We start from the raw sequence: 13,749 nt of genomic DNA on the forward strand, positions 1-13,749 counted from the left end.
GGAGAGAACACCACCTGGAGAGAAAGGAAAATAGATTCTAACTGATTTGACTGGGAGAGCTATGGGTGGCCAGGGGGGTGAGATGTTGACACAGAATAGTGGAGCTCCCTACTAATCCCCCCCATAAACCCCTCTGGGTCCTGTCTCCACCACACTGAGGGACACAGACTTACTACCAGCTGTGAGTCAAATTAATTAGCTGGACACATCCTGGTCAAAGCCAGAGGAAACCTGAATAGTGGCCCGATTTTGACTGTTACAGTCCAGCTGCCAAAGGCACAAGTGAGACACCATAAAAGTGGTGTTTTTATCTAATTTGTAGTATTTGTAAAAGGAAAAAACAAAAGAAAAAAGCTGCAATTAATCTCCTCTTGCCATAGGCCATATCATCGATCAAGGCCTACAGGGATTCAGAGGTCAACCTACAATTCAACACAAACACACCTCTGACTTTCTCTCTTTCAAACATTTCACAATCATTGTTGGGATGTTGGTTAATAATGAATCTATTAGTTGGGACAGAAAGGGTTGTATTTGTACATGAGTGAGTTTTCGGAAGAGCAAACACTTGATAAAAGCTCCCATCATGTATTTGATCAAGGATTTATTGTAAATTAAGATAAAGCATCTGTTAAAAACTGGATTATAAAGATAGTTATCCATAGATATCCAGTTTTTAAAAATCTAATTATAAATTTGAGCCCAAATTCAGGAATACTCATGAGTCAGAGACACAAGGCCATCACAGATGTTCCCTTACAGTGTCAGATTTCAGGCTAACAGGTTGCACTCCTGGATCCTTGTGGAGAATCACACTAGCATGACCTCCTGAGGATCACATCTTATTAATGCATAATCAAACTTCTATAAAGTGATTTGAATATTTAATGGGACCTTTACTCTTAACCCCACCCCGTCAACTTCAGTATTAACATTTTTATTTGGCCTGCGCGTTGGAGGCCACCCTGCTCATTACACTACAGCTCCACTGTGTAAACAGAGAGCAGCATGAAAGGCCGTGTGGGGCCCCTGCATGCCTGTGGGAGTATAGGGCGTACTTCATGGTTTATGCTTGAAAAAGAGCCATAATCTTCCACCTAATCTGGGGCTTGGCGTGGAATTCCCCTCACATAGAAGGCAAACACTGAGAGAGCCGGTGTTACTATGTTGGCTTTAGTTTTAAAAACTGTGTAAACTACATAAACATATGGATTGTGAATTTTAGTCATGCTTTATTTCTCCATCTCTCTGACTGTACTAAGTTTAAATAGTTGTAGTCTGAGCACAATTTAAATATCTAGCTCTGTGACAACCAGATACACCCTTAGATTAATGATGTAATTGCAGTTTTATAGCACAGACTTAATGTTTACCCATAGTTTTTCTTTTTTTGTTGTCGTTTTATGCAACTGTTGCCCCCTAGTGTTACATACAGGCAATGTTGTGATTTATGTACTTCATTCACAATCAGAGGAAATACAGTAAGTTACAATGGAAAGCTTTCTGACAATAATTAATGGCACACAGTAGGTGCTTATATCTGCGGGACGGTCTCAAGAGATAACATGATGACATTTGTTTTATCTAATATGTAAATATATGTATTATTATAATATAATAACCCTACACTGTATGTTAAATCATGCATAACAGAAAAAAGGGCAGTGCTGAAGTGCAGATGCAAGTTTCATGTTTGTAGCTTCTTGCAGTTCACTGGGCTGCAAACTCTGAAATTTCACATTTGTTTAACTGTGTTTTGCATAAAAGCAGACCAAAAAACCCCAACATTTGCAAGACTCGGGTTGAAACATCCAAATAAACACCAAAAAAACAACCATTCAATACCTTCCTTGTCTCTGTATGTAACCCTCTTGCTTCCACAGCTGTCAGGTCTGTGCATGTCTGCCATCTACCGTCACAGCCTACAATTACACCAACCAGTGGCACTACTGAGAGTAACTATAGTATAGTATGAAAAAATACATTCCACAATGGATTCACCTTTTTTTATAAATACATTTATTCTGATCACACATCAGAACAATGTTCAGTGATATATTAGGACATACTTTCCTTTAAAAAAATGTTTTTTTTAAAAAAGACAACAGAAATTACAATGTATTGAATATTCTACACATGCCGGTACAGACTTTAAGATTTCTATTTCAGTATCCCAGTTTCCGTGTGGTATTAGGTTGGAACACTACTAATCGTAGGCACATATTCATCACACAAACTCAGACTTTTCTTCTGATGTGCAAGATGTGGATGTCGGGACTACTAAACTCTGGGTCTTGTTTGCTTGAAGGGATCTCCTCACAGTTGAAGCTTTGCTCCAGCAACTAAAAGATAACACAGAAGACCACAGTGACTCAATGAGATGGGACACCAAATATCTCAGCTTCTTTACATTTACATATTCATTTATTAGCATTTACAGATAGAACACACTGTTATGTTCTCACCTCAAAAAACTGCCTTTCCACTTTTGGGTTGACACCTTCAGTGCGTTGCTCATAGCAGCAAATAATGCAGGTCTCTGGTCCTGCAAGCAGCTTCAACGTCTCCACTAGTGGAGCAATAGACTGTGTGGAAATAAGTTGGATCTCAATGAGAAATACAGTGCTATACTCCTGGTTTGGGCTGTTTCAAATGAAACCTGTAAGTATAGAGTGGTAGTACAATACCTGCTCGTAATAGATGCAGTCTGCCATAAGGACGTAGTGTGGAGGTGGCAGGAAGTCAGACACGTCTTCACCCCTTTACAAGAAAAAAAATTAGAAACCAGATGGTTACCATATGGACAAGTTTTACAATGTGTGTTGAGCATATAACAGAATCTGAATCAGGTTGATCGCCAAGTAGGTTTACACATGCAGCACAAGGAATTTGTCTTGATGTTGTTGTGGTGCATAACAGTCAAAAATATACACAAAATTGAGTGGGACAAGTAATATAAAAAGAAAGAAAGAAATTGTGAGAAGAGCTGCTACATGTTTGAATTTTAAATTGATGAGAATGAGATGAAATGTACAAAATATGGACAAGGAGTAAACAGTATATGCAGTGTGCAATTATTATTATTATTATTATTATTATTATTATTATTATTTAAAAAAAAAATACAAAAAATACAAGTTGTATTAAAGTAACGCGCCCTGTTAGATCAAAGATCACACATGTGCAAATAGGCTATAAGATTATGGGATTTTACATGAATATAACATAAATACATCCAATCAAACATTAAATAAGAAATAAGTACAAACCATTGCAGTACCTTGGCAGTTATGGATCCGCTGCTGATGAGTGTTTGGTTTTCTTTGATGTTCACTCTCAGCAGTGTCTGCAAATCCTCCAGGTCTGTCACAGTAACTTGAGCTCTGAGAGATTGGACGCACAGTGATGGAAATGTGTTTTTATTACATCAATTAAGTAGTGCAAGCAACAGCGTAACTAGGTAAGCTGGACAACCTTGGTCATGCGACAAATCATGCATGTTAATATTGAAATAACAGGCACAAACTACACAGTCAACTCACCCCAGTGTTGCTGCCATCAAACCAACAGCTCCTGTCCCTGCTCCCAACTCTACCACTCTCCTGTCAGCCCACATATTCACTCCTGCGGACGGCTCATAAAACTGTTTAGTCTCTAAATACTTTGCAAGAACGATGGCTGCGTCCCAAACCACACAGCCAACATCCCCCATGTAGCACTGCTTCACTTTCAGGGTAGAACCGTCGTTTTTCTCAATTTCTCTCACAAAATAGTTATTCTGGTCATCTTCCGTCGCCATGTTGGCTGCGGCCGGAGCGAGAACTTCCTCCTCCTTCTTCTTCTTCTTTAGTGTTTATTGGCGATTGGTAAACAAGCTTAGAGGCGCATTACCGCCACTCATTGGACTGGAGTGTGGAACAAGAGATTGTGCAGGAAAAAAAGAAAAAAAAAAACCCTCTAGATTCTTTTAGCTAATTCAGTTTCTTTTGAAAACTTAATAATGTCACAGTATATCTTGCCTGCTGTTTTCCCAAGAGACCTGACAATGAAAAGTCGTGGTGTTTTGCCTTCCTTAGAGCCTGAAGCAGGTGATTTCTCTTGATGTTGTATTTTCTACAATGAAATAGTACATGTTCAGCTGTTTCTGGTTGGCTACAGCGTGTGCATTTTCCGGTTGGGTGCTTGCCTATTTTATATTATGTATGATTGAGACCTGTGTGTCCTATTCTCAGACGAGTGATGACATTTTCTTCCCTTCATTTCCAGCCCACCATCCTCCCAGCACCAGCATGTCTTTGTAGATTATATAGATGTCGTCCAGTCCTGCCATACTGACTGTGCAGAAGTGGGCCTATGGTATGATTTTTCCAGATTAAAAGTGTGAAGTCTAATGCAGATTGGGTAAAATTAAATACACGAAAACAAAAGCGGCAAAATGCAACTATTCATCCTGTACAATATTTTCCATGGTAATAAATATACAATTGAAAGTCATGGCATGCCCACAGCAATACTGTACAACTGTTTTGACAAATCAAGTGGACATTAAACAGTTAATTTTTCATTGATAGTGTACATAAGACAAAACAGTCCTACAGGCCTCCACTTTCACAACACATATTTACATTTAATTACATTTGTAGCCAAGTCTGCCACAGGCTACGACTGTGATTAGAATGAATGAAATGAATATGGCTCAATATGGCCAATATGTCAAACACAAGTATATGCTTTAGTTCTTCTAGCTGGTTCCCCTGTCTTTCCAGTTTTTTTTCATTTTCACTCCTATTAGTTCCTTTTCTGGTCAAAACAATCAACAAATTAAATTTCTGCTTTTTCCTCTGCCAGAAAGAGATAAAGGAGTAAAGCAAATACTGAGCCGAGTCATGTCTTGCTACCCAGTGCATAGGTGTAACATTTAAAAATTGAAAAACAAACAAAAAAAAAACACTAGTCTTTCCTAAAAAAAAACATTCTGGAATACTGTACTTCTGGCAGTTAGACTGCATCTAATGAGTGAATGAAACAATGAAATCATAAAATAATATATCAACTGTCTTACCAAGAACACATTTTGTATTAGTTTGGCCTGGTGAACTGTCATTTGACGGGATAATGGTTATTTCTGTGCAGCATAAACGCTATAATCAAAGAAAAATAGAAGAAATAGTTAAGAAATGTAAAACATTCTTCATTCTTTATGCTTTACTGTGTATGTTTAGTTTGTGTTTTGAAGCATTAGGCTACATTTACTATATTTTCAATGCAAAAGTAACCAAACCAATACTTCCAATAGGACTTTGACAATGCTACACAACAAACTTAAAAGTATTCATCTTTCTCATGAGCACTGTCTCTAGTTGTCTGTCTCTGTGTCAAACCTCCAATATGATTTGATGGTAAAGTCAGAATTTCAAAAGGACCCCAAGACCTAAATTCAAACAGGGATCTGATCTGGAAAAAACAAGGCTAACATCTACTTAACATTGTACATTGCATTTAATTTTTTAAATGATTTATTGCACATGTCACATTCCATTTTTGCACTTGTCATCTTTATTTATTTCATGCACTTCATCTCTTTGTCCACAGTCCATATTTCCTTTGTACAGTCAATATTTCATTTCAAGTTTTATATCCCATTTCAAATCTATTATTATTCCACTCTGTAAATAGAGTTTTAATTTAATTTTAACATTATTTTGTATGTTGTGGGAGCAACCAAGACAAGTTCTTTGTATGTTTGCATACTTGGCTATTAAAACAGATTCTGATAACATGAGATAAGGCTACCACATTTCTAATTAGATTATTGAGGCCTTTAGTGCTTCTTTTTATAGTGCGTATAAGCTAAAACTCCATGGACAAGGCCCATAGACAGCCTAGTTTACTCTGCATATCACTGTTGTCTCTTAATGTCTACTTATTTTAATCCTTTCACAATATTATGTCCTTATCTGTCTTGTGTTGTTGGCTTTGACCAATTAGGTGTACAGTGCATTCATGCATGTAGCCTGTGTGACGGGAAAAGGAGAAACCTTACATGCACCATATACAAATGAGTTGTTAGGGGGCCCAAAATCAATCAATCAATCAATCAATCAATCAATCAATCAATCAAGTCACACTCTACAGATCAATAAACGTATCAAAAATGTCCATCAGTCAATGGCACTTGGCGTTCACTGACATGCGCATATGCTACCTGCTGGTGAGGATGATCGCGCGCTAATGTTTCCAGTACATTTGTCAGTTAGCAGACAGAGGCCTCTTTCAGCTGTCGTCACTAGCATATTAACATTATTTTAAAGTTGCACACATGGGTTGGGTGATAAGTGCGAGGTTTTAAAATGTTTCGTAGCAGCACAGAGGAGGTAACCAGCGACAGTACCTCACAGTATGGACAAACCTGGCCGGTGTCGCCAGCTGACAGAAACGGACTCAACGACAGTACATCGTACGGTCCGGCTTCAGCTTCCTCAAGTTCATCCCGCCAAAGTTTAGATGAAGGCAGCACGAGCTCCAGCCATGGTCCAACACTCCCCCCAACAGCCTCAGGTGATCTTATGGATAGACAGAGTAGTTTAAGCTAACTTAAGCTTTGGGTTAAATTTTAACTTTTAAGCTAACTTTTACTCTCCAGCAGAGTGAAGCCAGACTTCATGAGGTTAGAGTCAGTAAAAGACGAGAGTGACTTATTAGATCCTAAAATTTCTCAAATCTTAGTCATGAAGTAATTTGTATTGATAGTAGATTATACAAGTGCTGTGGGGTCACATTTGTAAGACTCAACTCTGTGGCTGGACAGGGCATTACAGTTGATGGATGGATAAGAGTACTTTATTCATCCCCAAAGGGAGATTTCTGTGTTACAGCAGTAGTAGTCATCACATAGATGACAAAAAAACACACGTAGCTCACAAAAACACTCACGATGAGGTCTGTGTCTGTGTGTGAATGACCAATTTATACAAAAGTACTGTACTAAATAAAAATAAGTAGAATAAAAAATAAGAATGGAAACAATATTTTAAACTTTAAGGGAAGATATTGCTATTAATGTGCGAATTAAATGTAAAATGTTCATTGTGCATTGCCACTCAGTGGAGGAGTCTCCCTTCCCGGCACAGAGGAGAGTCATTGTAGATGGCTGTTGCTGTAGGCAGGAATGACCTCCTGTAACAGTCATTGCAGCGGAGCTGAAGGAGCCTCCGATTGAAGACTCTCTGTTGTCTGATCAGAAGGTTGTGTAGGGGCTTTGTAGTGTTGTCCATTATGTTGAGCACCTTGTGTAACATCCCTCTCTGCACAACCCACTTTAGGGGCTATAATCAGTATCATATAATGACACAGACCCTCTCCTTATATTTTGTGTTGACATAGGTCAGTTCCACCACAGTTTCAGGTCAGGCAAGACAAATGCATCACTCCTTGCCTGTACTTCAGACAGCACCTCCTTCCGCAGCCGTGGAGGAACACCAAGACTCAGAAGGACCCCTGGGTCTGCAGGGGCCACAGGCACACATCCTGCACGGACACCACTGACTGATCACACCGGTACTTCAGCCCAAGATGATGTTTCAAATAAGGTGGAAAAACAGCTGAGGCAGATTCTTTCATTTGATTTGTTTTTGCAGCAACAACTTGCTCCACTGCGACTCCAACTTCTGGTGCATCTGTGATTGTGGCAGTGGTCGAAGGGCGCGGTTTGGCCAGGGGAGAGATTGGCATGGCCAGTCTCAACTTGAAATACCCAGAGCTTGTTCTCTCTCAGTTTGCAGACACTGGGACTTATGCCAAGGTAACCAATGCATTGTCAAAAGCTATAAACTACATGCCAGATTAGCATAAGCATAATACTTGCTTCACTTATACAAGAACTCATGTCTCAGTCATATTTTACACTTCTGAAGGTCATAACCAAGGTTCACATCTTGGTGCCAATGGAAATACTGATGCCAGACACAGCCAGCGAGAAGGGGAAAGGGACAAAGCTGTTCAACCTCATCACCGAGAACTTCCCGGTACCAATTCAGAAATAGCTGTCATGAGCAAAACACACAAATCCTTCAGACAGACATTTTAAAAACAGAAAACTCCCTCACTTGCTCCCCTTTCTCTTTGTTAGCAACTGACATGTGTCCTTGTCAAATGATAGTGTGAGTAATATTTGCTATTTTCATCATTTTTTGTCAGGGTGTAGCTTTCACTGCAATCCAAAGGAAGTATTTTAATGAGAGGAAAGGACTGGAGTACATTCAGCAGCTGTGTGCTCCAGAATTTGGCACCGTCATCATGGAAGTGCAAGCTAAGTACGCCTCTGAGTACAATATTATGTCGAAATAGATAGACTGTAACACTATACAGTTTTTTTATTAAAAAATGTCATGATTTGTTCAGGTATTATTGCCTAGCAGCTGCAGCTGCTTTGCTGAAGTACTTAGAGTTCATCCAGAACTCTGTCTACGCTGCCAAGTCTCTCAAAGTGAGCTTTAAAGGGAGTGAACAGACAGCCATGATTGACTCAGCATCTGCCACTAACATGGAGCTGGTGATCAATAATAGAGACCACAGGTAAACAATAGAAAGCATCATCTTTGTATGTAGCATTTGCATAAACATAGATGTGTTCAGTGTATTTGTCTTTGTCTGTACACAGGAGTGAGCATACTCTTTTAGGGGTACTAAACCACACAAAAACACCTGGTGGTGCTAGGAGGTTGCGCTCCAATATACTGGAGCCTCTGGTTGATGTGGACACCATCAACATACGCTTGGACACAATACAAGAGCTGCTGCAGGACGAGGAGCTCTTCTTTGGCTTGAAGAATGGTCAGGAGCAAACTGTTTTGAATCAGACTGAATATTGTGTATACTGATGATAAGAGCAAGACACGACATGACAATATTTGTTGTTTTGCCCTCCTTAGCCATAGGTCATTTCCTTGACATCGACCAGCTGCTCTCTGTTCTTGTCCAAATCCCAAAGCAGGAAACGGTATTCAAAGTACTTTTTATTACTTATGATTGATTAATTGATTTTATTGCTATGGAAAGCCTTGACATTATGTGAGTGAGTACCATTTGTGTGTATTCTGAAATGCCTAAAACTGCTCACGTGTGAAATATTAGTTTCTTCTGTCTTTGTGCACTTTTCAGTACTGTAACTTTATTTTTTTAGGTTCAGGTTGCCGAAGCAAAGATTACACATGTCATTCAGCTGAAACACACATTAGATCTCGTACCACGGTTAAGGGTGCGTGTATTTTTGTTTATATGCCATAAATAAATGAGAAAAAACAGTTTTTTCCCGTTTTTAAGCATTACAATTTATGAATAGATGGTGCTGAAGAACTGCAACACAGCTCTGCTCAAGGCATACAGCACCTCACTAGAAGACAACAGGTACTCAACTTTATGCCAAATCAAATGTATTTTTCATTCATTCATCATTTTGTGGAAATAAATGCATCACAATTTACTTTTTACCAACTTAATGCACTGTATTTGTTTGTTTGCACTCTCAGATTCGACATGATCCTAAAGCAGATCAAGACAGTAATTAATGATGATGCTACCTACCTGAAGGGGAGCCTGAACATGCGTACCCAGAAGTGTTATGCTGTACGCCCCAATATCAATGAGTTCCTGGACATTGCCCGGAGAGCTTACACTGAGATCGTGGATGACATTGCAGGTGTTTGTTCTGGTTGTTCAGTTAATATCTTCGGTTTACAGCGTTTGTGTGAAGTATTCATTCTGTGAGGCTTATTGAATGCCGTTGTGCTGCACAGGACTAGTGAACCAGATGGGGGAGAAATATGGCTTGCCAATGCGTACTAGCTTCAGCACAGCTCGAGGTTTCTTTATCCAGATGAAGCTTGAAGGAGTGGTCTTCCCTGAGGGGAAACTCCCCTCAGAGTTCATCAAGGTATAGTCCACTAAAGACAGGGACCAACAGACGGATAAAGAATAGAAAGGAAAACAAGATAACTCAGTGCCAGCCTTGAATGAAGGAAACAATTTCAAATATTTTAAAGTACTTCAATCATTTTGTTGTGATGTTATATTACACATGAAATCATTTGTTGTATCTTGAAATATAAAAGATGTAGTAATAAGGGCCAGTGGTATTATGGAAAGGAGAGAGTTGATTTCTTAAAGGCATCATTTTGAGAATTTTGAGAAAATGATGAAATGAAAAGCCATTATTTTATCATCATGGTCATATGTAAGTATAATTATAATAAAATGGTGTAGCCACCTGTTTGTCTGGTGACTCACAACAATGTTTATTCACATGATACCTCTTTATTGTTTTTTTTCCTGTGTTATTATGTGTATATTAGGTGTTACCGTGTGTGTGTGTGTGTGTGTGTGTGTGTGTGTGTGTGTGTGTGTCTGTGAACATCTGTCACCTCAGGTAACCAAGCACAGGGACAACTATGGCTTCACTACCGTGGACGTGATGAAGATGAATGACCGCTGTGATGAGGCCCTGAGGGAGATCTTTCACATGTCCTATGTGTGAGTACTTCATGATCCTGTGGCTTGAAACAAGCACACCAATGTATTGCACACACGTCATTATACTTTACATAATAGTAAAAGAAAGACTGCTTTGTACAATGGCTATCCTTGTCTGAAGAATTTCTTAGTTGGTAGGATTTCCATAACTAATTGATTAGTTTTTTAATCAATAAAATTGTTTCTCTTATTTTATTTTTCCTCCATAGATGATTTTGATCAATTTGAGACATGTTATCATTTATTGCCAGATATGTGAATTGTCATTATACTGTAATGACTATCAAATATCTGATCACAAACATAATTGTAGACCTTACTAGAAGACCTAACAACCAATTAGTCAACTAACTTGTTAAAAAGGGGCCGATGCAGGTTTGTATAGACTCTCTCTAGGCAAGTTTTCATTTTAGTACCTGCTGATTTTGATCAATTTATTGACTTTTACCTTCTACCACCAGAGGGTGCTGTTTTTCAAATATAATTGTCCTCCAGTGTTTTGCCCTTGCAACATCTAACTTGTCTCAATACAGGGTGATATGTCAACTGCTCAGCACTATCCATGAGCACATCCACTGCCTTTACAAACTCTCTGATGCTGTGTCTATGCTGGACATGTTGCTGTCACTGGCAAATGCATGCACCATCTCAGACTATGGTAAGTATAGTAAGTTTGAATCACTTTTGATTTTCGTTGATGAGTCAGTCAGGCTGTCAAATCAACCTTGAATTAGTCTGATCTGTTGTCTGAGGGAGTGCTGTGAGCACATACAGCAGCGCCCAGCCAGTGTCACACATGACAACCAGAAAGTACTCTCCAGAGCTGGCAGCTCTGCTGGCCTCAGTTCTTTTTTGTGTGTGGGTCATGGACAGCACCAGCTCGATCAGCCACGTGGGTGGTGAGCGCTGGCCCTCAGCTGTCTGAAAGCGTCGCTCCATAGACACGTGCTGACTGCCTGCCCCCATCTATCCCAGCCAGCTTGTACTCAGATTACCCTTGTTACATAAGCGTGCATTGGTGTGCTGTATTTACTAAGACAAATCTCCCCACCAGAGGAGCTAGCTGACTGTAACCACTGCACACAACTCTCTGAGAAGTCACTTTTGATTATATGTGACACACCCTCAGTTCACCAGCCATGAAACAATATACTTATATAATATACACAGTATCAGTAATCACTGAGTCACAGTTAACTAGCTATACAGATATTCCAAACACTACTTCATACAATTTAGATGTACGAATGCATGAAAGACAGTTATTATATAAGCAAAACACTAACAAATCAAGGTATTTTGATTGTTGTCGCCTCTTTTCTGCTGTGTCTGCCAGTGCGTCCAGAGTTCACAGACACACTGGCCATCAAGCAGGGTCGTCACCCCATTCTGGAGCGACTGGTTGGACAGCAGCCTGTATCGAACAATAGCTACATCTCCGAGGGCAGCAACTTTGTCATCATCACTGGGCCCAACATGAGTGGGAAATCCACCTATCTCAAACAGGTGGCGCTGTGTCAGATCATGGCCCAGATAGGTCAGCAGCAAACTTTTCCATCTCACGTGAATTTTGGAATGCAAAGCTGCACAGTGCTGTGCATTGATTTGAGTTCTGAGCAAATCCCCATTATTATTCCAGGCTCTTTTGTCCCTGCTGAGTATGCCTCTTTTCGTGTCGCAGACCAGATTTTCACCAGAATTGGTGTGGATGACGATTTTGAAACTAACTCTTCCACCTTCATGTTGGAAATGAAGGAGGTATGTTTCTTTCATGTTACAGCTGCTTGCATCCTTTCATTTTACTCACATTCGGTTTGAAAGAAATCATTACATTATGAATGACTGTATATTTCTTCCCCAAAGATCTCTTACATAATCCACAATGTAAGTGACAGATCCCTCATCATCATAGACGAGTTGGGGCGTGGTACTAGTGCTGAGGAAGGCATCGGCATCTGTCATTCAGTTTGTGAGTTCCTCCTTAGCCTCAAGGTACAGTATGCACCAATATTATCTGCACTGCCACGCCTTTTCCTATACCAAAAACCAGACCAATCAGATTCCTACAGGCTATATTAAACATTTTAACTGCTGTTGTCTTTTCTGGTACACCTCTTAGATCAACAGTAAAGCAGTAAAATAAGTATTTGGATAGCTCTGTTATAATCTTTAAGGTGTGTGTTGTTTCTCTGCTGTTCACAGGCGTTCACCCTGTTTGCCACACACTTTCTTGAGCTGTGCCAACTGGAATCTCTTTATCCCAATGTGGAGAACCAGCACATGGAGGTTCAGCACACGCGCAGTGGTGAAACCGGTGCCGAAAGTGTGTTGTTTACACACCTGCTGAGTCGAGGATGCTCTGAAGAAAGACACTATGGTACGGAGACAGTGAGATCTCAGTGAAATTGGCTGTGAAAAGTGTTTACAGAACTTATTTTTGCTCTTCTAGGTCTGAGAGCAGCAGAAATGACTTCACTCCCTTCAAGCATAATTCAAGAGGCAAAGACAATTGCCTCCAAAGTCAGCCAGCAGCTTTTGGTATGGCTCATAAAGATCTGATTTAGCCTCTTTTTGTGCTACGGTATTTAGTGACTCAACTTGCTGTGCATATGTCATGTTTAAAGTACATTTTATTTGGGGCTTTTAAAGCATGTCCAACATTGTGTGGAACAATAGACCAAGCTTTCATTTTACAGACTGCCACAGAAAAATGTCGTGCCGTGGCATCTGATGACAAATATCACAGATGTTTTTGTTTCCCTTAATAATTTATATCAGATGAGTGCTGGATAAAGAAACAGACTTACGGTGTGTTTTGTTATCGTTCTCTAGGCCAAACATCACAGTGATCCGGAAACACAGAGACAGAGAGCTGTATACCACTTGGCCACTCGCCTCCTGCAGACTGCCAGGAACTCCAGACTAGACCCTGACAGCCTGCGTATGTATCTGAAGGGCCTGAGGAAGCAGTATGAGGCAGAGCTGCAGGCCGCGGGGCTGCCAGCATCCAAGAACACCGATGAGGAATGACTGACTCAGCCTTGTTGTAGGGAGGGGCAGTGAAACACTTGGGGAAAATGAAAGTGACGATGATCATTAGTAAGCATTTTGTGTCTATGGATTTGCTTATTTCTTACATTAAATGCATTTCTTTGAATTCCAGTGGTTATGGGTCCCTTTTTGGCCATACAGGCAATTTCAAATGATATGAAACTATACATA

General features: G+C 39.9%; 2 protein-coding genes across 3 annotated transcripts; one reads left to right on the forward strand and one right to left on the reverse strand.

The window, feature by feature from the left end:
* Positions 1–1,992: 1,992 nt before the first annotated feature.
* vcpkmt (valosin containing protein lysine (K) methyltransferase) lies at positions 1,993–3,853 on the reverse strand. Its single transcript, XM_067614438.1, has 5 exons — positions 3,543–3,853; positions 3,270–3,383; positions 2,688–2,760; positions 2,466–2,585; positions 1,993–2,342 (listed from the first exon to the last, which is right to left on the reverse strand). Exons 1-5 carry the CDS (start codon positions 3,797–3,799, stop codon positions 2,238–2,240), a joined length of 669 nt encoding a protein of 222 aa, XP_067470539.1. The 5' UTR covers positions 3,800–3,853; the 3' UTR covers positions 1,993–2,237.
* A 2,303-nt stretch (positions 3,854–6,156) lies between these two features.
* Positions 6,157–13,684, forward strand: msh4 (mutS homolog 4). Of its 2 annotated transcripts, none has more exons than XM_067614437.1 (20): positions 6,157–6,558; positions 7,384–7,557; positions 7,638–7,801; positions 7,914–8,024; positions 8,197–8,312; positions 8,401–8,574; positions 8,660–8,832; positions 8,931–8,998; positions 9,182–9,256; positions 9,341–9,405; positions 9,528–9,697; positions 9,795–9,931; positions 10,424–10,527; positions 11,061–11,185; positions 11,864–12,064; positions 12,209–12,285; positions 12,391–12,519; positions 12,730–12,904; positions 12,977–13,065; positions 13,360–13,684. In XM_067614437.1, exons 1-20 carry the CDS (start codon positions 6,351–6,353, stop codon positions 13,555–13,557), a joined length of 2,733 nt encoding a protein of 910 aa, XP_067470538.1. In that variant the 5' UTR covers positions 6,157–6,350; the 3' UTR covers positions 13,558–13,684. The 2 variants fall into 2 exon arrangements, with proteins under 2 accessions (XP_067470538.1, XP_067470537.1); XM_067614436.1 differs by having other exon boundaries at positions 6,159–6,558; positions 12,167–12,285.
* The last annotated feature ends 65 nt before the right edge of the window (positions 13,685–13,749 follow it).

The sequence above is a fragment of the Thunnus thynnus genome, chromosome 16 (assembly GCF_963924715.1).
Source record: "Thunnus thynnus chromosome 16, fThuThy2.1, whole genome shotgun sequence".
NCBI classification, from domain to species: domain Eukaryota; kingdom Metazoa; phylum Chordata; class Actinopteri; order Scombriformes; family Scombridae; genus Thunnus; species Thunnus thynnus.

Excerpts from the sequence above, each read along its gene's own strand:
- vcpkmt (XM_067614438.1), bottom strand. The coding sequence starts at position 3,799 with ATGGCGACGGAAGATGACCAGAATAACTATTTTGTGAGAGAAATTGAG. Across the intron at positions 2,586-2,687 it reads ACTGCATCTATTACGAGCAG|TCTATTGCTCCACTAGTGGA; the intron begins GTATTGTACTAC and ends ATTTCCACACAG. Across the intron at positions 2,343-2,465 it reads TGGAAAGGCAGTTTTTTGAG|TTGCTGGAGCAAAGCTTCAA; the intron begins GTGAGAACATAA and ends GTTATCTTTTAG.
- msh4 (XM_067614436.1), top strand. The coding sequence starts at position 6,351 with ATGTTTCGTAGCAGCACAGAGGAGGTAACCAGCGACAGTACCTCACAG. Across the intron at positions 10,528-11,060 it reads ATCTTTCACATGTCCTATGT|GGTGATATGTCAACTGCTCA; the intron begins GTGAGTACTTCA and ends GTCTCAATACAG. Across the intron at positions 11,186-11,863 it reads ATGCACCATCTCAGACTATG|TGCGTCCAGAGTTCACAGAC; the intron begins GTAAGTATAGTA and ends TGTGTCTGCCAG.